The sequence below is a fragment of the Bufo gargarizans genome, chromosome 8 (assembly GCF_014858855.1).
Source record: "Bufo gargarizans isolate SCDJY-AF-19 chromosome 8, ASM1485885v1, whole genome shotgun sequence".
In the NCBI taxonomy this organism is placed as follows: Eukaryota; Metazoa; Chordata; class Amphibia; order Anura; family Bufonidae; genus Bufo; species Bufo gargarizans.
The window spans coordinates 185,027,041-185,053,528 of NC_058087.1; the positions used below are offsets into that span (position 1 = coordinate 185,027,041).

General features: G+C 43.0%; 1 protein-coding gene across 6 annotated transcripts in view; it reads right to left on the reverse strand.

The window, feature by feature from the left end:
• Positions 1 to 5,983: 5,983 nt before the first annotated feature.
• Positions 5,984 to 26,488, reverse strand: part of LOC122944779 (myosin phosphatase Rho interacting protein) — an 87,368-nt gene continuing 66,863 nt past the window's right edge. For 2 of the 6 annotated variants that reach the window (XM_044303397.1, XM_044303396.1), the window contains exons 14-16: positions 24,922 to 25,492; positions 24,679 to 24,795; positions 19,178 to 22,783 (exon numbers count right to left, since the gene is read on the reverse strand). In XM_044303397.1, the coding sequence (XP_044159332.1) occupies positions 19,193 to 22,783; positions 24,679 to 24,795; positions 24,922 to 25,492 (4,279 nt within the window). In that variant the 3' untranslated portion in view covers positions 19,178 to 19,192. Of the gene's footprint in view, positions 7,649 to 10,484; positions 10,547 to 10,740; positions 10,779 to 11,515; positions 11,602 to 12,268; positions 12,432 to 12,585; positions 12,673 to 13,116; positions 13,225 to 13,317; positions 13,478 to 14,154; positions 14,273 to 14,405; positions 14,554 to 19,177; positions 22,784 to 24,678; positions 24,796 to 24,921; positions 25,493 to 26,488 lie in introns of those variants that run through there. The other 4 variants (XR_006391054.1, XM_044303399.1, XM_044303400.1 and 1 more) reach the window with 4 other exon arrangements.

A 26,488-nucleotide genomic window follows, 5' to 3' on the forward strand; every position in this document is an offset into this window, starting at 1 on the left:
AGGCACGGACCCAGAAGGGTTTCTGTGTGCTTCTGCACTGCAAACAATATAATATGCCCTGTCTTGAATGGGTCAAAGATCTGCAACATACAGTTAAAGTCCGTGGGTCCACACCACATCATGGAGTTCACACGGCTGGTGCCCATGTTTTGTGAACTGGACAGAACAGCTTTCTGAACTTCATCGGACCCATCCGTGCCAGATACTGCTGTTCACCTCTAGACCCCTATGATTATAATGGGGTCCGGACGCATTCTGGCATGAGTGCTGGAAAGCAGCCAGATCCCATTACAGTCAGTGGGGTTCAGGCTGAATCCAGGGAACTCCAGCAGGCTTGTTCTCTGCTGGGATAAACAGAAGGGTGAACCTACCCGGATTCTTTTTGCTTTGCATAGGCTGTGGCCATCCCTTTCTTACTGGGAAAAATCTTATCCATGCTCCCACTTCAGTTACCTCCATCTCACTTACCAGCTACAGGAGCTAAACGGCTTTGTATGAGATAAGAGGACAGGATACTGGTGCCTTCTCCCCAACTGAGGAATGAGGTTAGCCAGACTTAATATTTACATGTACCCCTGTATTCCAGTAGGTCGCCCCCATCCATCCACTGCTCACTAACAGACAGAACACTGACAGCATATAAAGGGTGGTGCAAAAATAGTTTATTACCATATAGTTTATGTAAAGTTAAGTAATTATATTTACAAAATAAAAATGATCAGCTACATCCACAGGAACCTAGCGAGTCGCACGCATCCGGCGGGAAGAAATAACGTGACCAAAGTGAGCGGAAGGGAACAGGCAGATCGAGGAAGGAACGTAAGATATCACCACAAATAAAATAAAAAAAAGAGGGAAAGAAATGAAAGCATTCATACTATATGTTGTACTGAGAGACAAAAACATCAATGTAATTTTAAGCCCCTTTGCTGCCCGCACTAAACCCTGCAGCCCTGGTGAACACGGCGGTGCCACTCAGCGCTGGAGGGCTTACTGACAAATAAGATGCAGCAAGGGGCGTCATAAAAACAATAGCAAAAAGTAAAAGTAATTTTTAGAATGACACATCGATATACATCCAGACAGAAGAATTATGTCTCTCTGGTATCCCTGTCTTTTCTGGAGTTGGGTTGTTTCTTGCATATTTTTATTGGGCTGTCCAGTGAGCGCCCCCTGGGGGAGGGGGGTGCACATGGTGTGGCCAAGGCAGATGGTAGGAGTTGGGGAAGGGGCTGTATATTATGGAAGATAGACAAACCACCACAGCTGCAGCAACACTTCACGTTCAGACAGGAAATGCTGGAACCTGTAGTTCAGCTACAGTGGCGGTCTGCCTGCAACCTAAGTGCTACACGTCTATGACTGCTGCTGCTGGAGACTTCAGTAAGTGCAATTCACTACCATCTGATCCTCAAGGGCCCTTTTGTGGGGCCCCTATACATTATTAGCTCTAGAACCACATTAGGATATTGCATTTTAGGGCTAAATATTTGGGAGAAACAACTTAAAAAACCTAACAAATTGTGAACGAACCAAACAAGCAAGTATAGCGTGTAGTGTCAGGAGCACAATCTTATAGGTTAAACAATATTTTGGTTGGATGTGTTCTACGGCAGATCAGTGCATAAGATTTCGTAGTGGCACCTACACCCTTTCCCTGCCAGAATCGGTTACAATGAAGAGCACTGGCAGCAAAGGAGTCGAAACAGTCATAAACCAAGAGCTGGATTATGTTACAGAAAATAAAGGTGTGCATGTTATTTACATATTACACAAGACATTATCTCCTCTTAAATTCGATGCTGCAGAACCCACAGGCGACAGAAGACTCCGTTAACTTCAGCAGCTTGCACCAGTTCTCTCCGAGAAGAGGACCCAGGCGCTCACTTGGAGGAATGTGGAATACTGGTCAGAGGCCGGCTGTACAATCCTCTACAACGTATATTTATATATATTACACGGGACAGAAAAATGCAGGACTCACATTCGGTGAGGTTCTAAAACATTATCAAAACTAACAAGTGTCATTTAACTCCAAATGTTACACTCAATCCACAAGATTTAAGGGAGGAAAGAAGAAGAAAAACAAAATGAAACATCTGGGGTTTAAGATTAAAAACACAAGTCGGACACAAACCTCACTATCTCTGGACTTAAGAAATATGTACAAAGTGTGTTCTGAATACTATACAGGTTTTCTTAAATTATCTGGCATTTAAAACAGACAAGTGAGTTATAGGTGGGACCTGTGCATGCACTAACTCTACCTTCGCCGGGGTCCCAGAGTGCACCATCTGCAGGAGGTAGTGACGAATCGCATAAAAAAAAAAATCTAAATACATTACGACCATATACACACTAGCACATGACAGGATTGAACCCACTGGCCCTCAAACTCTCCTCTAAAAGAAAGAAATGCGTGTACACTGTGTATACAGAGGGAAGGAACTGCAGAAATACACCAGCCTTCGCTGTGAGGTTTCTCCACGACCTTAGACTTGCTGGACATTGCAAAATGCATGTAAAGCACTGGGGGACATCTACCAACGTCAAATATTTACTCCGTTTTTACATTGGCCATCCACAGCTTGGCAACACCAGATTCTGCTGGACACTGGTAATCCGGATAACCCTCACATACCAGGATATGATCAGATGTAAAATTCATGCTGAAGAGGCTTGTTGGCGAAATACAATATTCTGCAGTTGATGGTACGGCTTACGTAATCAGTGTGTATGGGCCAATAACGTAACTGGGGATGAGCGAATCGACTTCGAATGAAACATCCAAAGTCGATTAGCAAAAAAAATTGTTCGAATACGATACGAAGGGAGCGCTCCATGCAGTATTAGAATGCATTTGCGAAGTAATAAATTTGGATCATCTGAGCCAAGTCTCTTGAGACTTCGGGTGATAACTTCAGAAATTAATTTCTACTGTTAAAAACCTTTTACCAAACTCTGTTTCAGTTCCCAATGGTACCTTGGAACCGAACCCAAGTTCGGTAAAAGGTTTTTAACAGTAGAAATTAATTTCTGAAGTTATTACTTTGCAAAGTAATAACTTCGGCTCATATAAGCCAATACATTCTAATACTGTACGGAGCGCTCGCAGTTTTATGCAAATCGACTTTGGATGTTTCATCTGAAGTCAATTCGCTCGTCCCTAAACGTAACGGTCTCGAGTTGTCTAGTTATTTCCTAATAGTCTAAATTCCTAAACTCAGCGTCATCGGGCTGCTTAAAGAGGACCTTTCACCAGAATAAAACATCTAAACTATACAGACATGTAGAGCGGCGCCCAGGGATCTCCCTGCACTTACTGTTATACCTGGGCGCCGCTCCGTTCTCCCGTTATAGCCTCCGGTATCTTCATAGTTAGGCTCCACCCAGGGGAACCTGCCGGCGTCTCATTCTCCCATGCTGCAGCACTTGGCCAATCGCAGCGCTCAGCTCATAGCCCGAGAGGCTTTTTTTTCTCTCAGGCTATGAGCTGAGTGCTGTGATTGGCCAGCGCTGCAGCATGGGAGAATGAGACGCCGGCAGGTTCCCCTGGGTGGAGCCTAACTATGAAGATACCGGAGGCTATAACGGGAGAACGGAGCGGCGCCCAGGTATAACAGTAAGTGCAGGGAGATCCCTGGGCGCCGCTCTACATGTCCGTATAGTTAGTTTAGATGTTTTATTCTGGTGAAAGGTCCTCTGTAAAACAAGCAAAGAAAATAGATACCTCCACACAGAAAAGTGTATAAGCAAGACTAGTAATTCTACTGCAATGGAAATCTAAAGTGAAGAAAAACTACTGCTATAGAGGTCCCATTGCAATTCTTTGAGGGCATTTTTGCCCTAAATGAACCCAATAGGTGGGATTGAAGACTTTATTGTGAACAGGTCCTTATTTAATATCCATAAGGACATTTGCAGTATTAAATGGACAATTTCAAGGTGGCGCTTGTGGCCCAATAACCGGCATACATAAACTTGAAAGCAGGATGACTAAACTATATTTCCAAAGCCGTTCTATTGCAATAACTTCCATAATTTCGTAATAAGGCTTCGTTCACATCTGCGTGTCTCAGTTCTGATGGACTTAAAAGGGTTTTCCAAGATTTGAATACTGATCGGTGAGGGTCTGACACCCGGGACCCCCGCTGATCAGCTGTTCGAGAATGCATCGGCACGCCGTGGCCTTCTCCGTGCTCACCAAGCACAGCGCCTTACACTGTATAGTGGCCGTGCTTGGTATTGCAGCTCAGCTCCATTTACTTCTATGGGGCTGAGCTGCATCTAGGCCACGTGACTGATGAATGTGACGTCACTGTCTAGGGAAAGCAGCAGCGGTGCTACTGCGAGTGCCTTCTCAAACAGCTGATCGGCGGGGGTCCCGTGTGTCGGACCCCTGCCGATCAGATACTGATGACCTATTCAAAGGATAGGTCATCAATATTTAAATCCCTATTAATTTCTGTTCCTATGACAGAACAGAATGTCCAACATGGATGAGAACAAAGCCTAACTCAGCTCGTGCACCAAAAGCAAAGATATTTCTCTACCAAACATCTGCAATTCTATAAGAAAATAATAACAGACACTGAATATTAAGGGTCCATTCACACGTCCGTAGAATGTGTCCGCACCCGTTCCGCAATTATCCGGACCCATTCATTCTCTATGGGGCAGGAATGGATGCGGACAGCCCTGAACTTTCGGTCCGCGGACAAGAATAGGCAGTTCTATGAAAGTTCCGGCCGGGTGTATTGCGGATCCGCAATACACTACGGACGTGTGAATGGACCGTAAATGCGAGTATCTAAAGTCTACACGACTACATATAGCGTGTTTCACTCTGAACAGCACAAACCACAAGGATCATTCTTCCATCTGTGGCGTGACGACTAAAATTCTCAAAAACAGCAATCAGCTCCTCTCTGCCCTCCCAACCATCGGCGTACATACTCTATCACAAGACTGCACGTAACAACGACTCACAGCTCACCTTCTTAAAGCCTCAGTTCATCATCTTTCAGCCCCTCGGACACTAAGCTGGGTTGAGATTCATAAAGTTCCCTTCAAAGGGAACGGCTGGTGGATAATGAACCCTTTGAGTGTCCTCGGAGAACATCCCATTCTCTTTGGATGCTGGATAAGCGAGGATACTATGTCACAGGCAATATCCTGAGCAAAACTCCAAACAAACTTACTTCCAATGCCAAAGAAAAAAAAACATACTGAAAAACAGTCCTGTACATAAAAAAAAAAACATCACACAAACCTTCATCCTAATAGAAGTCACTTTACAAGACCAAAAGCGGGTCAATGACACCATCACATAACAGAATACTTCCAAAGTAACGTCACCTGCCAAGTCCTCCTAGGTGCCCCACACGAACACTAGAGGGCGCTTCAGAAAAAGCCTTCACCTGCACCTGTCTGTGGCAATCCATGCTGCTACTTTATTAGCAAGTGTTCTCCATTTCATAGGCTGGAGCAGTGTGTAAAAGGACAAGCCCCACCAACTGACCAAGAACCAGCGATAGCAAATGGATAGGATGCATCTTCACTAATATTACTTGGGCCCATGAAATGCATTGTTGTATCATTGGTTCTTGGTGAATGGATAGGCTAGAACGGTGCAGCCGGAAATGGGTAACACAGTAATATAGTAACACCGCTCTACTGTGCAGAACACATCAAGGATTTACTTCATTAGCGCTGCCTTATAATTTCTACCATACTAAACTGCATGAAGACTGCAGAGAAAAAATTAAAATGCCATCTGCTTTGCAGAGTGCCATAGTGAAGATCTAATACCTCCGCAGCTGCAGTATTCCAGTATCACTCTTGGCTACTACCGGGAGGAATTCTCTTAAGAGATGATAGGAGATTGCTATTTAAGTAATTGTAGATTATATTAAATAAAATGACTCCAAGGGTAGGCTTGAACCTATGCAATCACCTAAAAATTCTCGTGTCTATTCTTATGACTACACCAAAAGCTTCTTTTACACGGCAGCAACTTTTTTTTTTCTTTTTTTTTTAAAGGGGTTAGATAGAACATGAGTAGAAAAACATGGGTGCTTTCTTCCAAAGACATCACCGCTCCTGTCCACAGGCTGCATGAGGTATTGCAATCCAGCCCCATTCACTTCAGTGGAGCTGAGCTGCAATAAGACAACCCACGGACACGTCTGGCGCTGCTTCTGGATGTGGCCATGTTTTCTAATCCTGTGTAATCCCTAAAGAAAACATTTTAAATAAAATGACAAAATTGTCTCAACCTGCGGCCCTCCAGCTGTTGTAAAGCTACAACTCCCACCATGCCCTGCTGTAGGCTGTCCAGGCATGCTGGCAGTTGTAGTTTTGCAACAGCTAGAGGGCCGCAGGTTGGGCATCCCTGGTCTAAAGGGCTAGAAACTGGGCCGGTAGGTGAGGTTACGTTGGCCGTACACACTGGATAAATGTTAGCCAACCAGTCAATTGTCTGATGTGAATGGCTTCCTCCTGACTAGCCACTGACGGCGGTTGGGTATCAACATGCGTTCTCAGAAAGGCAGTGCTTTTCTCATCTCTCCCGATTCAGGACTTGAATGCTTGGCAGAGATGAGCATGCATGTGTATGGAGGGGTCGGCAATCTAATATGGCCAGCCTTAGTTATAAATGCAAAATAATAATAATAAAAGTCCCTACTGACCTGCCGGGGACAGACTGCTAAAAGTACAAGTCTTTATTAGGGTTGTATAATTAAAATATGAGATACTAATGTAAAAATATTCATAGAAAAACATGTTTGTTTGTGACCTAAATTGTGGAGACATTCGTTATTGGCCCAGCAGCTACATTCAGCAGGGACATTTAACATGTCAATGTCACTAACTCGAGAACTGGTGGCACAGAATTATCAGTACAGCAGAAAAACGTGGCTGCCGGGTCTGCACTGTCCACTGTAAAAGAGGGGGTGAGCGTAGGAAAGGAGACCACCCAGAACTACTGCGTTCAGCCCATCATACAATCAGATCCGAGTGTCGAATGGAGATATCAGAGCAGAATGAAGTAATCTGCAGTTCGCGCCCTGTACACATACGTTACACACACAAGCACATCTATAAATAAGTACATACATGACGAGGAGAGGGCGAGGGGTATAGTGCCGGTTGTACCCAGGCAGGTAGCCCTGTCACATTTCCCTGTCTGCGATTCATCTCTTCTCCGGCAGCATGCGTCACACTATGGGGCCCAGCACTAGGCCCGAAGGTCCAATGTTGTCACACCTGATAGCTTATTGGTCGGCAGCGGTGCCTTAATACTGACAATTCTGAATGAGAGTTAAAGCTCTGACAAGATGGAGAAGGCGAGTTAATGTGCCCTAATCCTGAAGGGGGAAGGGTTAGGGAAAGACATCGAGCTGGAGAGGTACCCACAGGAATTAACCATTTAAACACCTGAATGGTCTTGCACATTTCAAGAGCCACGTGACATGCAGAGAGCTGCACATCAGAGTCCCCTGAGGCCTGATGGATCCGGGGCGGTGCATCTCTGCTCCACATCCTAGCGACAAGCAGCAGAAATTGGGAGACGTTAGTGTTTCTTGAAGTCCTGGGATTCGAAGATTTTAAGGCGCTCCTGGACTGTCAGCCCCTCCTTCAGGCTCTGCGTCGGGGGGGGAAGAAAAAGAAAGGAGGTTAACATTAAAACAAGGACATGGCAGGTGAGACAGCGCCAGGGGACAAAAAACACACACACGACATGGGAAGAGATTAGTTCTGCATGCTGACGGATGACAGGGGTGTCTTGGTAGACGGGTCAAACACGATAGATGAATGTGAGGAAAATGAGTGCAAACACCACACGTGAAGAGAGACCGTGACTGTGGGCCACAGCGCAGGGTTAGGTGACAATTACACCATCAGTGTTAAAGGGTTTGTATTACTGTCCAAAAAAGATGCACTGCTCCTGAAAAGTTAATGCTAAATCAGAGACTGAAATTAATGTTGCGCCTCAAATGTAGATTACGGAAGGTCTTCGCCTACTTTGATTAGACATCAGGTCCTGTCACCGTATCAGAGGACCATCAATAGATGTGTAGATAAGTAAAACTGGGGGGAAATGTAGATTAACCGATAGGATCTGTCTATGTAGTTAAAAACTAGGAGTGCGCTGAACACTACACGGGCTCTGAATGTGCTCGCGCTGGTGTTTTTCCGCCCGTCAGTTTTAGACCAAGATTTTATAAAACAACTGTGAATGAGTACAAGTTACATACGCTTGAAAAACAGACACTGGTCCATGAAGTTCAATCTCTTGGCACAGCTGGTCGCGTGTTGCCCACCCAAAGTAGCCACTGACCATACCCTTTCTGTATCAATTATATATTAGTCAATGGCAGATTATTTATACCCCTAAATGCCATTTGCTATTAGATAAGCCTTTTACTAAATGCTGACATATTTTCTGCCATTACTACTTCTATCACTACACTAACTGTAAAGAACCCTTTCCTATATACTGTATATAGATGCCTAAATTGTCTTTCTTCCACACTCCTCGTTCTCCAATTCCTTGTATTGACCACACATTTGGCTATCCTTCCATTATAAGCGAGACCTTCCATTTTATATCACTTTTTATACACCCTAAGGGCTCATTCACACGACCGTGCCGTGTTTTGCAGATCCGCCAAACACTGACGTCGGCCGTGTGCCTTCCGCAATGAACGGAACGGACGGCCCATTAGAGAAATGCCTATTCTTGTCCAGAAAACGGACAAGAATAGGACATGATCTATATTTTTTGCGGGGCCACGGAACGGAGCAACGGATGCGGATAGCACACGGAGTGCGGTCCGCATCTTTTGCGGCCCTATTGAAGTGTATGGGTCCGCGCCCGAGCTGCAAAAAATGAGGCTCGGATGCGAACCAAGCAACGGTCGTGTGATTGAGCCCCAAGATCTTATTTGCTTTTGCTGACATTGAGTAGCACTGCTCAACCTACTCGTAACCAGAAATCCTTCTCTTGTTCTGTCATCCCTAGTATTGTTCAACTTAAAGGGGTTATGCCACAAAAAATATTCTATATTTTTCATACCAGCACCTGGATCTAAGTACTTCTGTAATTGCTTGCAATTAAAAATTTAGCATAGCCAGTGAGCTATTCAATAAAATGTATCTGTATGGTGCCACCTTGGTTTTTGCGGGATGACTTTTTCATTGGTATCAGTTTGAGGTACATAACACTGATTGCTTTTTATTAAGTTTTATTTGGTGACAACTAAGCAAAAAAGCAGCAGTTCTGGCATATTTTTCTTCGGCGTTCATAGTACAGGATAATTTACATGATATTAGCATAGTGCTGATTGTTACAGATACCAAACATGGGGAGATTACATTTTTGGTAATTTTTCCACTGAAAGGCATTAAAAGCCTTTTTTATTGGATACAAATTTTTCTTACTCTTTTTAACCATTTAATAGTTCTATAAGAGTTGATCTTTTGATTGCTTCTAAAATACAATGCACTATTCCTATACTGCTTTGTATTTTAACGTCAGTGCTATACTGACATTGGCCAGCAGGCTGCACCAGAGAGGAGGAGCACTTGCAGTAGGCTTGGGGCCTATACTAGGTCCCGGCCTGTTTATACACACATCGGCACCCCGCGATTTTATTAGGTGCTGATGTGAGACAGAAGGAGTCTGCTCCCTCTGTAACCGCTTACATGTGGTGAACGCGCCATTGCCCCCGGCATGTAAGGGGTTAAACAGATCGGATCAACGCTCCTGTCGGTCCGGGCTGTTAGAGGAGCAGGAGCGTGGTTCTCATGGGACAGCTGAGCCTCGGCTCTACGGGAGACTACAGCCTAAAGCGCCTTGGTGACTACTGTAAAAAGGCGTATTGATGGTCACTAAGGGGTTAATACTGCCGGCGTCTGAAAATAATTACATATCCTCATCAGACATTACACATAACTCTGTGTATGACATTTTAGGAGAAGTATATCACACTACCACATAGTACGCTAATATAGAGAATAAAGCATGTCTGGATGAATATAAGGGGGGATGTCCCTGCATTTGAGGCAGGACACAGAACATGATGATTTACAGCATATTAGAGTATGGGGTGTGAAGACACCAAGGTCACAGACACTTATGTCAAACACAAGAATCTAGGACAATACATATCACAATGTTCACACCTGGCGGCCCCAAGAGTCCACCGTCTCCTCAAAATATTCAAGGCTCGGCTAAAAAGTGCTTCAGCATAATGTGCAGTGGTTAGCATTCAGCAAATCCAATAAAACCGGAGGTGACCTAATCCACGTTCTGGAAGACGTGGCATCGTCATCTGGGACGCTCTTTGTCGATAAGCCTTTTATATATTTACACAGTGAAGATTACAGCTATAAGAAAGGCATAGGCCAGCGGTGGCGGCACTCAGGATGGAGAGGAAAGTTGTGCATGCAGAGTTCGGTGGCCTGGTTTTACCTACATGTCAGGGAACCTGGTACGTGGAACTTTTCAGTTATCCCATGAGACCTGCTCAATTACGGACTTCCATGGATAAAGGGACACACAGACACAGACAGACAAAGAAAGCGCATGAATCCCAGGTGACAGTGCACAAACCCCTTCCCATCACCCCTGACCATGTACACTTTGGAGTGGGGGGAACTTGTGATATCATGCAGGGATCCTGCACGGACACAGGCTAACCAGTGAGATGAGGACCACTCACATATACTTACTAACAGGCAGACAATTATGATCTATACGGTGTGACCAACTAGGGAGATAAAATCACAAGGATCAGACAGGATAAATGGGGTGACATAAAAAACAGGTCATTTAGAAAGGGACATGGGGGGGGGGGGGTGTTTCACAAAACGTGTATTGTTTATTTTCATTATATATTTTTAGCAGACCTGGTTATTATAATATTAATCCAACGTTTCTATAAACCTGGGGCAGACGTTACGAAGTCTGATCACTTGCATCTATGTAATATGCAGAATCCCCCAACTCGTTGATGAGGTTTTCTGCCTAAATTACAGAAATTGAGAAAGCTTTGACGTAAATGCATGCCAAGCCTCAACCTCCACCAGAAATGCATGTCTCTGCTGTTATGCTTGAATAAGGGCCCGTTCACACTGTAGGATTTTGGGGCGGACGCTGAAGGGACATGTCCAGATGGAAACCGCTTGATGTTTGCTCACAGGATAGCTCCATTGGATGGAGCTAAGCTGCGAGCGGGTTTATGTCAGTTAAACTGAACAACCGCAACGGTTTCTGCCAGGGTATGCTGCGGAACGTCAAAATCCACGGCGTGAACGCACCCTTCCCTGGGAAAGCAGAGAAGTAGTAAATGAGTTTGGCAGCAGTTACACCATGCCAGCCCCTATCCCAACCTACAGTAATCAAACGTAGGTGGAGAACACTAAAAATATTTGTATCAGACATCCATATCTTTTGAAATGTGTTAGGGTGACATTGCTTTTCCTTGAAGTACAGGAACCAGCGTACCTTGGACCTGATGTTCCGCAGCTGTCTGTTGATGGTCGACCTGTCATTCTTCAGGAAATCTGGGTTACTTTTAGATTTCATGATATCTGCGGACATAGGTGACTACATGTAAATAATGCGATCACGCGCGTACCTGAACTTCTGTGACCGTGTACGGGCTGAATAAGCAACCATCAGCATAGGGATGGTGTTCTTACCAGGAAGACATGGAGTTAATAATAAAGGATATTCCTGGTTATGCTTCCTCAATACTAAATACTTGTAGAAAACTGGTATTAGTTTGATAAACTCTTAGGAAATTGGCCTTAAAAGGGTTCTCCAATCCCTATAATGACCCCCTCCTGTAGAGCATACTTACCTGCTCCCTGACACCCGCGTCTCTCCGGATCCCTGCACGCGAGGCTGGTCACCGTCGCGGCCTACTACTGGCTGCTTGCCCCGTTGCTGGATGTTTTGATCTGCGCGACAGGGAGATGCAGCGGCAGTCGTGTAGGGATCCCGAGGGAGGTGGGTCTCGGGGAGCAGGTAAGTATGCTCTAGAGGAGGGGCCGAGGCATTCTGAGGGTCATTATAAGGAATGGATAACCCCTTTAATCTATTCATTCTTATAAATTATTTAAAAAGTCTTAGGAGTCTGTGAGGGGGGGTTGAAAGTCAGTGGTTGCAGATGAAAAAAAATTACAACTTAACCAATGAGTAAAAGAAAAAAAAAAGGATGATGCGGGAGAAGTGTTGCTACATTTTCATCCTTACCATATCCAGACACCGTTGCGTTCTCAGGGGATTTGTCCCCCAGCATCTCGGTGGCTGCCGTCAGCTGCTCCTTCAGCCGGCTGATGTCACACTCGGCCTTGGCCTTTACGTTGCTCAGCTCAGAGTAGATGTCCTTGTATTTATCGCTGGCATATTTCTTATCCTTTAAGTCAGAAGAATATAATAAGGACAGTCAATTTGAATGACATAGGCGTGCAGCTACAGGGCCAAATATTCATGACTGCTTCACAGATTTCTTTGGAAGCCGAAAGGCTGAATAGGATTTAAGGCATTACCTAGGGGTGGAGGCCTCTTACCCTAAGAGCTGTCTGAAGTTCATCCTTCAGGGAGCTGATCTCTTGCTTCTGGTATTGGATCTCAGACTCCTTAACTCGTAACAGGACCTGCAGAACACAACAGACTTTTAGAACAGTGTCCACTAATCCTAGATGATGAAAGAAGAACACAAGAGTAATAGTTAGTGATGAGCTGCATAAGCATTATTCATTTTTCGCGACATTTCGTGAATTTTTCGCATATATTTTGCAATCAATCCGTGAATTCTAGAATTCGTGATCTCCAAGTCATTATTGGGAGGTAGATTTCATGGTGAATACTTGCTCTAGAAATTACTGCATGTATTTGTTCTTGAGTAAAAAGTAAGGTTTTTATCACAATATTGCAATCTTTCAGAATATTCAGCATATACTGTATGTACCAGTGAGGTCCATATACAGCTGGTAGATATCATTTATATCTTATAAATCAGAAAGGATATATTATTGACACTAAAAATACACAAGCATAATAAAACAAAAGCTAAAGACCATAAGAAGAAAAGCTTTAACCTCTAATTCATAGACATCCTTCCCTTGGGTGAGAGGCGATACCTCCCCATCTCCTGTTACAAGATTTCGAAGCCGTGTTATCTCACTGGCCAGACGATTATTCAGCTCCTGCAATGGAATAATAACCGTGAGATGTGGAAACCGATGCCATGCTCAGAGCCGTGATTCTCAAAAGAACACAGATGAGGCAGCAACATTTACCTGGTTGTGTGCATTGAGCTCCTGGTTCTCTCTCTGACACTGGCGTAGAGCTTGGCGTTCTGCCTCTAGGGCTTGAGCAAGGTGGGCATTCTCAAGACACTTCTGAGAATATTGCTCGGAGAGGACTTCCAACTCCCTTTGCACAGACTGCAGCTCCTCCCTGTGAGAAGAACCATTTGTACCTCAATAGGAGTCAGCAATAGTATGTTCCCATTACAGTACTAACAAGACTGCAATCCATATTTTATTTGAGATCTAAAAAGCCCCAAGAGAAAATCTCATACAAGTACTAATCGAGTTGTGACACAGTGAAGGGTATTCGTGAAGAAGAAGTGACACGTGCACCGCCAAACTATTCGAGCAGTGCAGTTTTTTGGACATACGCTACATAGAAGGGTATTGTCTGGGAAAACAGGTATTTTCCTCCCAGTGTGTGCCGCTGGACTGCTTGGCCAGCTGGGATCAGCAGAGGGCATCTCTCTGTTGGGATCTGAGGCTTGTGCCGAGTTGGAGGGCTGAGACCCGGGTGTAGGGGAAACAGGCCTCCTAAAGCCTGCTTATGGACTTGGTGTGAACCAACACTCAGGAGATAAGGTGAACTTCTTGCTTTATGAACATTTCGTGTGTGTGAACAAACACCAAGACTGCAAAGTGACTTGCGTTTTATGCTATACCTTATGTGTGAATAAACACTGAAGTTTTGCTTTACAGACAGTTTTTTGCCTCTGTATTGCGTCCACTTACCCTGCCTACCAGAGCAAATCCCTACAGAATATACAGCAACTACTGGACACTACTATCCAAAAGGAAAACACAATTCAATGAGAGAGAACTTACAGATACTGCCTCCGCAATGACTCCACATCTGCGTTAATGCTACTGACTTGAGAGCGATGGGATTTCTCCAATTCCCTCTCAAGCTCTTCACGATGTGCATTGCTCATTGCTTCAATGGCTGCAAGAGTGAAAATATTAAAAGAGTAAAGCTGGTTGGATTAAGAGAAGCTTGTGGTTAACTGGTCAGAAGTTGGCCTACTCACTGCTCATAATTCTTACCAGAGCATCGTGGTTGACCATCAGTTACGTACCTGATATGGTAGCTGCAGTCTCTTCTGCAAGAAGACGGTCCTTCTCATCCCGCAACTTCTCCAGCTCTCGCTGGTGCTGTCTCTGAAGGTCCTCAATCTTCTTTTGATGGGTTTCCTCCATGGCAGCAAAACCTCGCTCGCATGTTGCCTGTAGAAGAAAGAGCCTTTTAAAATAACACCATGCCATGGGTCGCTGAGGAAATCAGAAGAGGGGGACAGAGTGTTTATATGAATGGATTAACAAATGGTCTAAAGACGACAAAACTAGCCGACAGTCAACTAACCAAGGATTAAAGATGGCCACAAACATTATAGGAAAGTCTGCCAGTTTTTGATTGACCTGTCAATGTGCCAACATCTTTAAGGCTCACTACGTGAATAGGGACATTTCTGGACATAGGATGAAGACAACAATCATTAGTATTGCACTTTTCTCAACGAAGAGACTGAAAGTGCTTGGACACTCTTGTTATGTGGATAGCTATGGAGCAGGGGAGTCAATGGGTGTCATCCAAGTGCTCATTCTAGGGTCAATTTTCTTAGGAAACCAATTAACCTCTGTAGATTTTTGGAACGCAAGAGGAAACCCACAAAACCATTTTGACTCCATTTGACATTGAAAAAGCATTCAAACGCCATGAAGATATGGTCCTTGACCAGGTTCAAACCTAAGACATTGCACTTCAAGACAGCATACTGGGCAAAAAAAGTCCATAAAAAAAAAAGTTTAAAATATGTCTGTAAAGGTTCTCATCTATCCAGGTCATGGAATATCAATAGTAATAAGTGAGCGCAACTGGACTTGTATTGTTTCTTGAAGACATTTCATTGGCATCCTTAATTAGAATGGCTTGTATGAGAAGCACGTGACTGAAGCTATTAGATGTGGTTAAACTGCCTTAGGAGAGGTGTTAGAACCACATTGTAAGGCAGTTTAACCACACATAATGTTACGACTTCTTACTACTGATATTTAAGCGAAGAACTAATGCTGTCAGTGGAATCCAGACTAATCTATACACCAAGAAGAATGAATGTCCCCCCACTAATAAAGAACAATACTTGGCATCCCTTGAGAAAGCTGTATAGTGAAATGTACGTCGGGATTGGAGGCACTTTGGTCTGTATGCTTTTGATTACAGGTTATATTCTGGCGTGTTACTATGTGATGTAATTCGATGTGCTTGTTTAGCTGTCCTTTTGCTCTATTCTCTTTTTGGGACATGTATTATTTTTACTAAGTATTCAGTCCCAATGTATCCCCTTTGCTTGCACATGTATGCCGCTGTTTTGACTGTTTTTATATATTGACGATTTGCATAATTTCATTAAGATATAGATTTTTGGTATTTGATTGTTCTTTATTAGTGGGGGACATTCATTTCTTTTTGGTGTATAGATTTGTCCTACAGTTGTCCAAAACTTTGCATATTTCTTATTGCGGCAGACTTTCATCTATGGTCTATGGCTGGCCGTACTGGTTAGTCAGCGACTAAGAAGAAGGCAAGGTAGAAACAAAGAATATTCAGGGGGTTTTAGTGAGAAGTGAAGTTTCTTGAGTGGATTTCATCAAAGTTGTAGCTTTCTCTAGCTAATTAGGGGAAGGAAAGGGCTCTACTGCAGAACAAAAGGGGTGATGTGATAGACCGGACCCGGGAAATGCTCGTGGTTTGAGGCCAATTATGTGATAATGAGCAGGGTGTGAGTTGTCTCGTATCTCATGCTTTTGCTGTTCCTGGTATTCACAAAACCTTATAAGCCATTGATGTTGCTTTACTCAGTTGATGATGCAGTCAGATAAAGGATAAAACAGGCTAATCAGGCTTAAAACAAAGCTAATTATCAATATGAGAATCTTTAAATGGCTGTGAAAACTAACATGGAACATTTTTCCCCGAGGACAGTATGAAGTGGTTAGTAATTAAAAGATCATCTTGGTTTTTCCAACAAGGAAAAGCGCTTCATTATTTTAGTTGTTAGCCTTTTCATGGCAGATAAAACTGCATTTGAAATCAGCCCAGGGAAAAAAAAAGATTACCACCATTAATAAAAATGCAATCACAAAATACTAAACGTGTCTACAGACATGTAGGCCAGCTTATAACGTCTAGCACTATATTCCGAAAGGAAAAAATAAAGTTTCCATATTGGCGGTTCACCTCTATCCTCCTGGTAAAATGTATTATCTGCTGATACTTAAGAATATGCAATTTGTAGCTACAGTTTCCTAGCCTGGGCATAAGGTTGAGCAAGGTTGGAAATATTCTCACTGTATATTTGTAAGTATTATATTACACCCAAATAACAGTGCCACATAGTACCTACATAATCCAGTGATATAGTGCAAACAGTACTATACAGTAGGGTTGTTTCGGGTATCAGATTTTCGATACCCAATCAATACTTTTGCCTGGTATCAACCTCGATACCAGGATTTGCCTTTTTTCGATACTAGGCTTCTCTGATACTACACTGCGCGATAGCGAACAAGGAGCACGCTGCTCTCAGCACGCCCCGTGTTCTCCTCAGCAGCACAGGGGAGAAGGAAGCAGTCTCTCCCTCCCCCCTCTGCCGCTGCCAATGAGAAGAGAGGGGCGGGCGCACCGCGCCACCAATGAAAGTAAATATTTAATACAAATCCCAGAGACGGGTGCTGGCGGGGAGCTGCGATTAGCGGCTGTTAACCCCTCAGGTGCCGCACCCGCCTCCTCTATTAAATGTTAATTATATTATCATTGGTGGCGCAGTGCGCCCTCCTCCCCAGTATTAAAATCATTGGTGGAGCAGTGCGCCCCCTCCCCTCAACCCCCCAGTATTAAAATTATTGGTGGCGCAGTGCGCCCCCTCACCTCAACCCCCAGTATTAAAATCATTGGTGGCACAGTGCGCCCCCTCCCCTTAACCCCCCAATATTACAATCATTGGTGGCGCAGTGCGCCCCCTCCCCTCAACCCCCATGGCAGCGGTTACCATGACAGCCAGGACGCTACTGAAGCCCTGGCTGCCATGGTAATCTCTCCCTGCTGCTGTGTGTACTATGCCCAGGGCAGCAGGGAGAGTGTGAGGTCCTATTCACCCTGATAGAGCTCTGTCAGTGTGAATAGGACAAAGGATTAAAAGATCCCAGGTTCTAGCCCCTAAGGGGGAAAATAGTTATTAAATAAAAAGTTAAAAAAACAAAGACAAAAAAAACAAAAACATCCAAATATTAAGTAGAAATCACCCCCTTTCCCAATTTTACATATAAAATATATAAACAATAAATAAACAAACATATCACATCGCCACGTCTGAAAAGTCCAAACTATTAAAATATTTTTAAAAATTTCCTATGAGGTGAGCGCCGTAACAGAAAAAATAAAATAAACAAAAACTGCGCGATTCGCCATTTTCTTTAGTCACCTTGTCCCCCCCCAAAAAAATAGGATAGGACTGTTCGATTATGGGCCGGACATTCCATAAAATGCAGAATGCCCACAGCTTTTTTTTGGTGTTTTATATTTTTTGCATGGTATCGAGTATCGCAATACTTTTTTATGGTATCAAAACTGAATCAAACTTTTGGTATTGAAACAACCCTACTATACAGTCATAACACTTCCATACAGTGCCTAGATAATAGTGCAGTCTATGTTATATAGTACCACAAATTTAGTCCCTGGTAGGGACAAGGTGTCCGAGACTGGGGAATTGCCCTTTTTGCCCAGTGTGTAATCCACTATGATGGCAATAGTCTATTCAATTAGTGCTTTTCCTAGACTCCAGATATAGGGTTATAAAGGAAGCAGCAAGTACCTATCTTCTAAGGATTTTTATTTATTTTTTTATAAAAGTATGGTGTCGCACACCAGCCAATCGCTGGACATTTTTTTTGTATATATGGTGCTTGGTGTGTATATAGGAATACTCCAGATGTATACCTCGGACGTGTATAAAAATTAGATGTGAACAGCCTAAGGCCCCATTCACACGTCCGCAATTTCGTTCTGCATTTTGCGGAACAGAATTGCGGACACGCACTTCCGGGTCCGCACTTCCGTTCCAAAAAAAAAAAAAATAGAACAGGTCCTAATCTTGTCGGCAATTGCGGCCAAGAATATGCATATTCTATTAGTGCCGGCGATGTGCGGTCCGCAAAATGCAATCGATGGATCCGCATAACACACTACGGACGTGTGACTGGAGCCTAACACGGAATACTGAGATCTAGTGTATCTATATAGTGTATTTGTATATTAATATATACTAGAAAAAGGTATAGCTTTGGGGTGATGTTGCCATGTAAACATCAATTTCTGGCTCCATTTCAGGGAACTGAAAAACCACTTGTGCCACTTATCTCTGGGGAATGGTTTGGAAAAGTAAAATCCATTGTGTCTAATATCTACTGACAGAAGATATTGGGGTAATATCTAGTTTTCCCCTGAGACATTAGATTGTTGGTGGATATTGTAGAAAGTCAATTAAATCTGTCAAAGAAGTCTAATGTCTTTGATCATACTACATTGTCATCAGTGATGGTGTAGAAGGGACTATGGTGAAGGAGATGGACTGATTTATTAAAGGGTAATTGGTGTCGTAAACTAAAAAATGAAGATAAGACTATGTACTAATAGTCTAAATGGTCTTCAAGGGTTATTATTTCCTTCAAGGATTGTTACAGTGATCCAAATAATGTCAGGTTTTTAATAAAATAAAAAGCAGAAGCACTAAAGAGCATTCTTGAATACAAGAAGCTGACCAACCAAATGTAATATGAAAGGGTCTGAGAAGTTTGGTGTAGGGCATCACAAATCACCCCCTATTACTTCAAGAGTTAGAAACAGTAATAATGAGATGACAGTAAAATAAGACTTAATAATGTAATCTAACTGGACCTTCAGGTTCTCAAAGTCTGCCTGGTATTTCTCCTTTATGGAGGACATATTTTCTTCTGGATGTCTCTGTTCAAGTTCCTCTCTCATTCTGTCCATCTGGGCTTCCAGTTCTAGAATTCGACCTTTCAGGACATTCATGGAGTCTATATTACAAACCATTTCTTTATCAGAAGTGACACTGAAAGCAGTGGAGTCCACTGGTGTCAGGGCATATGGTTGATCCCTATGACAGCTGTCAAGGGTATCCTGAAGTTGTTGGATGCTTTGTGTATACCGTTCCTCCAAAATTTTAATCTCATTTCTGTGAATGATCTGGAGCTCTTGAACTTGCTCTTGGAACTGAGCCTCTAATTGCTTGATTTTCTCCCGATGAAGCCTCTCTGCTTCTTCCCTCTCACATTCTGAAGCTTGAAGTTTAGCATCCACCTCGAGCTGTTGTGATTTCAAAGTGTTCTCCCGTTCTATCCAGTGATCCATCAGGTTCTGCATCTCAATTTTGTATTCATTTTCAAGCTGTGACATGGTTTTATTGAATTTTGCTTCAGCTTCTCCGAGAAATCTTTCTGCATCTCTGGCCTTATTGGTTACAGCAGCAGTTGCATTCCTTTCGCTTTCCAAAACTTCTGAGAGTTCACTCTGCTTCTGATGTAGGATCTCCTGGTAGTCTTGATGGACCTTGGATAAAGCTTCAGAGTGAGCCGTGCACAAAGCATTCATATTCCTCCTCAACTCTCTCCGATATTCAAGCCGTGCTTTGCAAGCAACATAGCAAAGCTGGGCCTGCACGACAGCATCTTGTACAAGTAATGGCAGAGAACTGCTAGACTGAACACAGCTAGAAATTTGTCGGTGTGTTTCCAACAGAGTCTGAATAGCTCCCTGACAATCTGAATGCGATAGTGACATTAGGGCACACGAGATTCTCTTTAGTTTATCTGCATTTTCCTTTAACTGTAAAGAAAGCTCCTCTGAACATGAAACGCTAACGTTCTCAGAGCTATATGGCTCAGAATCAGTGACTCCTAACGTCAGAGATCCAGAAGTCTTTGTTCCTGTGCCCTCCACAGATAGTCCTTCAAGCGCAGCTTCCACTTTCTTAAGATCGACTTCTAGAGCTTTCGACTTCTGAATGGCAAGTGCAAGCTCTGCTTTGAGCAGAGTATTGTCTGCCAAGGTTTGGAGAAGATCTGAACTTGAACTTAGTCTTAAACTGGACTCCTCAGGATCTACCACCCCTTCATTCCCCGCAATAGCTTTTCCAAGCTGATCAACCCTATCCCAGAAATCTCTTTCTAGCTCAACTTTCCTTGCAAACCTCTCTACCAGATAATCTGTAGAGAAACCTGCCTTCTGCCCACCTTCTGGAACCTGTGGACTAGTTTCAAAGGTTGTTTTTTTAAGGGACTCCACCATTTTATATATTAACTGAGACTGGAAATTTATTTTTTCTGAAAGTCTGTGCATGGAACCCCAAGGAGACTGCATTGTAGATTCTGCTTGGGAATCCTTATCCAGATCTGCGGGATCTGATAAATCATTGAGAACTTTTTGTAAAGAATTAATTATGCCAGACAAACCATGTTTAATGCTGGACAGTGAGTAAGAGGCTGGGTATGATTCATCTGTTTCATGTAGTTCTTTCTGAAGATTACCACAAGCTTCTAAGCAACATACAATTTCTTTTCTGGTCATATCTGAGTGGCAACTTAATTTCTCTCTTTGCATATCTTCCAATTGTTTTGCCATAGAGTTGACCTGACATATACTAGTTTGTAGCTGTTCCCTAAGACTGGCCTCAGCATTTGCCCACTGATTGTGAAGAGCCAAAAGGGTCTCCTTATGACTGGTCTTTTCATTTTCCAGCTTTAGAGTCAGATCTTTCAGATTTTCCTCTGTTAGATATAGCTTACTTTCGATAGAATGGATAATGGACAAACAACTATCCAAGTCGTTAGCTCCAGAAGATTGATATGGAACAGTAACTTCAGGCGAGATGCTTCCTTCAGAGGAAGATTGCTCCTGGTTTGTATCAGGGGGAGGACAACTTGTCCATGTTTTCTCAGTGCTGTCAAGATGAGCATATCTCTGACACTGAATACTGGAAAATCGTATCCTCTGTCTTTTTACTCCCGTCTCTTGTTCTTTTTCTGTAAAGTGAGTGCAAGCATTTATGTCAGCAGTGGCTAGTGGGACATCATGGACAACTTCCATGAGACCATCTCTTTTCGACTCTTCCCTAAATACAGCCCCGCCTTCAGCTTGTAGACAGTGTTCCATCTCTGAAATTCTACATTTTGCAGTCTCTAATTGAAGATATACAGACTCGATTTCTTTTGCTTGAGAGTCCGAACATAACCCACCCAAGCTTTTCAACGCCTCTTCTTTGGCTTTCAGTTTTGTCTCAGTATCTTCCAGACTGCTTCCCAGAGCTGCCATCTTAATAAGTGCCTCATTAATATCCTGATCTTTTTTTCCCATAAGCCTCCTGTGAGCCTCATAGACATTTTTCAATTCTTCTTCTTTGGCTCTGAGACATTCTTGAACTTTGAGGATATCCTCTGTTGATTTCTCGAATGAACTCCTCAACTGATTGTACTCCATTTCTTGAACCTGAATTCTGTTTTGTAAACTTGAGATGTCAGAGTCTGAACCAGCAATCTGCTGGACCATTTCTTGACACGTAGTTTTAAGCTGGTCCCGTTCAAACTCCAGCTCTCTGATCCATTCTTTCAATCTGTGAATAGCGCCATCCCTTCCCACCAGTTGTTCTTCCAGGTGGTGAACTAATACGCTAGCTTCGGCACCATCATTGAGCTTCTCTTTATGTAATACCTCCATCACCTGGTCTTTCTCCTGCAGTTTATCTTCATATTCTACAAGACGGGCTTCTGTTTCTTTCAAGTTGAGGATTAATAGTTGTTTCTCCTTTTCCGAGCGGTCTAACAATTCCTCATAATTCATCTGAAGTCTCTCTTCTATCAGTCTTTGCGCTTGTTCACTTGCATCCAGCTGAGCCTGCAGACTTGCAAGCTTGTCTTGCAACCTTTGTGCTTCCTTTTGATAGTCCTTCTGCAGAGCTTGTTGCATTTCAAGCTCACGCATTTCCTGCCTTTTCTCCAAAAGCAAAGACTCTACTTCTTTCAGCTTCTGCTGGCTGACCTTAAGCTGGGAGCTTAGTGCCACCTCACTGTTTTTCCATTCTTCCAGCATTTCATGAGCCTTTTCCTTTTCAAACTTAAGGTCTCCTTTTAGTTTGGTCAGAGCTTGCTCCTTAATGGAAAGCTCGGCGGATGCACTGCTTAGACGGGCTTGAAGATTCAGAATCTCAGCCTCGTGATGTCTGATGATATCCTTGGCTTCTCCATAACTGTGTTTGATACTCTGCAGTTGATGGTTGAGCATTTCCTGACGCTTACGCTGCGCCTCTAGCTCGTTCTGAAGGTCTTCATTGACTTTATGTAGTCTCTGCCAGGCATCCGAAGATGGATCTGCCAATTCAGTCTTAAAGAGATTGATTAAACATGTACGTTAGTAACACTCTCATTTGACAAGGCTGAGTGTCACACCTCTGGTCAGAATGGACCATAATAAAACTTCTTGCCCCTTTTTGCAGCTACCTATAGTTTGCAGTTCGAGGCATTTTTGTACTTTCAGGCTGGTTCAGATTGTCTGGAGATTTTGATGGTGAACGTAAAAACATACAAAAAAGATGCATAAAAGATTCTAAATGGAGAGGTGGGGGAAAAAATAAAATAAGACTATCTAGTAGAGGGTGGGGAACAAGGCAGAGAGGGGGTAAAAACTGGGGTGGTAGCAGGGCGAGGAAGAACAGCTTGTTGATCAATATTGTTTTTTTAAGACAAAAACAATTTTTTTTGCAAAATCATATGAAGCTAATAGGAAATTAATGTCGACCTATGGCATGCAAAGTAGGGAACAAAAATAAAGTGTAAAATCAAGATACAGCAAAAAAAAATAAAAGATTTTTTTTGTTTATTGCAAGCTTTTTTTTTTAATTACTCTTAACTGCTACTTATAAACACAAAGAGGAAGCAAATTAATTAGAAATAGAAAGCTAGGGGGGGGGGGGGAATAGCAAAGCAACATCTTAGATTTCAGATCTGTATGAGAGCAAATAATAGAAGGCTACTATAGGCATGCAGACGTACATAAATACAGCACAGGGACAGACAGAAGCACAACCAGAAGCCGGAGAATTTAGCCTCAACTGCTGAACCTTTTTAACGCTGGTAGGAAAAGCCCACAGATGTGACACTCAGTGAAATATTAGATGTACAACATGCTTTAAAAAAAAAAAAATGACACCATGCAGTACAAGCCACCAAGATGTGTTAGTAGAAGACCCCTCTGCCCTAATTATAGGCATAGAGAGAAGATGAGCTCAAATGCTTTTAGGGTTGTGGTTGACATGCAGTAAATAACAGAAAACATGCTTGTGAATTCCTCAGTGCTAACACTACTTATAGAAACCATGCTGAAAAGAACTCAAAAACAGACTTCTAGAAGTAAATGGAGTTCAGCTTGTCTGTGGCCAAATATAAAATATAGCCGAAAGAACTTTGACCATGAGGCGAAATATAGCCGAAAGAGCGGTGACCATAACACGGGTTTTCACTGTTTGTTAACTGTATTACACAGTAAAGAGAGCAAGCTGAAGACTAGAGATGAGCGAATTTCATATTTTGAAATTCATTCACGCTTCGTTTACTGGTAAAAGGGGAATTGCGTTATGGATTCCGTTACCACGGACCATAAGGCAATTCTATGACGGAAAGCATAACGGAAAGCCTTTAGACTAAGACAAAAATGTAAGATCCAGCTCAATCTTGTAGCAAAGAGGAATACTTTATTGAAGCGATAAAAACTTCCAATACAGGACAGTCTCGTCTACGTGTTTCAGACCTTCATGACTGAGTAAGGAACAAAAACCTAAGGTCTGAAACGCGTAGACGAGACTGTCCTGTATTGGAAGTTTTTAGCCATAAAGTATTCCTCTTTGCTACAGATTGAGCTGGATCTTACGTTTTTGTCTTGGAGTTTATGAGTCAGCCGTGTCCAGGAGCTGATTCCGTGCTCACGGCAAATAGGAGCAGGTGAGAGCTGCCTTTTGCTTTCTATGGGAATGCCTTTAGAGGTCCGTGGTAACGGAATCCATAACACAATTCACCTTTTACCAGTAAACGAATCACAAATGAATTTCATAACCGGAAATTCGCTCCTCTCTACTGAAGACCACAGGAAAATATGTACGAGAGGAGCATGCACAGATATATCAAATCTTCATATACTACATAAGTAAACCTGTTCACTGCCAGCAGAAGGGTTATAGAGTGCCAGTGGACAGGTTTAGCAGAACATTAGCCGGTCGTTGGTACCTGTAACACATATCCATCTCTCGCATTTTGTTGTTGTTCCAAGGCCATCTTGAGTCTCTGTTGCAGCACTAGGTTTTCGGCCAGAAGATCAGACACTTCTTTCTGACTCTGCTCCAGCTGGACCATGGGTGGAAAAAAAGTAAATAAAACAGAAAATTCCAATTGGTTTTGATCTTTATAGAACATATAACAGAACCATGTATGTACAGTTTGTATGACCCATACAATAAATATAATTTCTACCTGCTTTTCCAAGAGTACTGTAATGTCTTCAGTGGTGCGTTTGGGGGAAGCACTGGATAAAGGCAATGGAGCAATGGGTATTTGTTTTTCTTCCCTTAATGGAGTGGTTTCTACTTGTTGCCAGCGCTGCTCAATTTCCACTTGAACATTTGGCCTAATGCCAATGGAATCAGAAGACGCCGGTCCTTTATCTACCTCCATACGTGAGGATTCTTCACCTGTAGACTCCTCCACGGAGTCCGAGCTCTCAAACCTTTTCCTGCGTTCTTCTCTTCGCCGTATTCGTTCCCGCTCCAGCTCCCCAAGATCATTCTTGGAGTCAGTGGTGTCATAACAAGAAACAGACTTTGTCACCTCAGCTGCTTGAGCTCGTTCTTGAGCCAGTGCTTGTTGAATGGGTCGGAACTCTGCCCAGTCAAAGGTCTTAGAACGCCCTTCTCTTCTTCTCTCCCGTGCCCGGCTCCTCTTCTGCTCTCCATCTGCGTCCGAGTGCTCCGAATCCTGCTTTTCACTTTGGATGGAACTGGAGACAAATGAAGATGCTGTTTTACTCTTCTCCTCGGGCAACGAGCTGTTGATACAAAAACAAAAAACAAAAAAACACATGAGGTTAAAAGGAGAGGTCCAACATCATCTTCCACCAATGGGGACTTCTAAAGCTGGGACAGGGCAGGAGTAGGCAGGCAGTAATATTTCCAAGTCTAGAAAATACCCATTGCAATAAATGCATTATTTTAAAAGAGAAAGCAAAGTATGGAAAAGAAGAAGAGTTTATATGAAAGTGTATTATATTCAAGTCTGAAACCAGGTTCTCAAAGTGTTCATTTCTCCTGGGGTTTCCGGATCGCCTTCCCTACATGCTTCAGCTATGAGAAATATACTCCATGTATAAAATCTCACCTCGCCTCTATTTAGAGTTGAGTTTCTTGTAGGAATGCTCTTTCTTGCTTTTAAGACTTAAAGTGCCCGCCTTAACGAGATAAAAGTTTTCCAATTTTGGAAAACCATAGTTTGAACATTCGTGATGGCCGGTGGCAGACTTCTGTGATGAACAAGGTTGGAAAACTTTGGCTGTGGTCTGCTGAATTCAGCAAAATTTGCTGATTAAAAATAAAAATAAAATATGGACTCCCTGGCCAGCCAGCTTTGGACAACCAATTCCATGGACGAATGATTGGCTGGCTTAAGGAATCCCCACCTTCAAAGCAAATTGGCTACATTGTCCTGAACATCAATTTTAAGCTACATATCACTTCTATGTCAATTGTGGGAAAGCAGCAGATCTACTTTAGAGCTTAGAACCAGTTTGCTTCAATAAAGTACATAAGAAGTCCAAAGGGAACCCTACAGATCATACGTTTGATGTGGTAGGTGTTTAGTCTCTTTGTCACCCATGCCAAAAGATTTTATTACAGTGGAAGACAAGGATAAAATTAAAGCGCATGTCATGCATACCTGTAAAAGATGGGCAAGTCACCTAGAAACAATGACAACTATTATGTCTCCGATACTTGTGCTGCATGAGTGTGGCAGAGCAGGCAGATCATTATCGCCATGCCAGGATGCA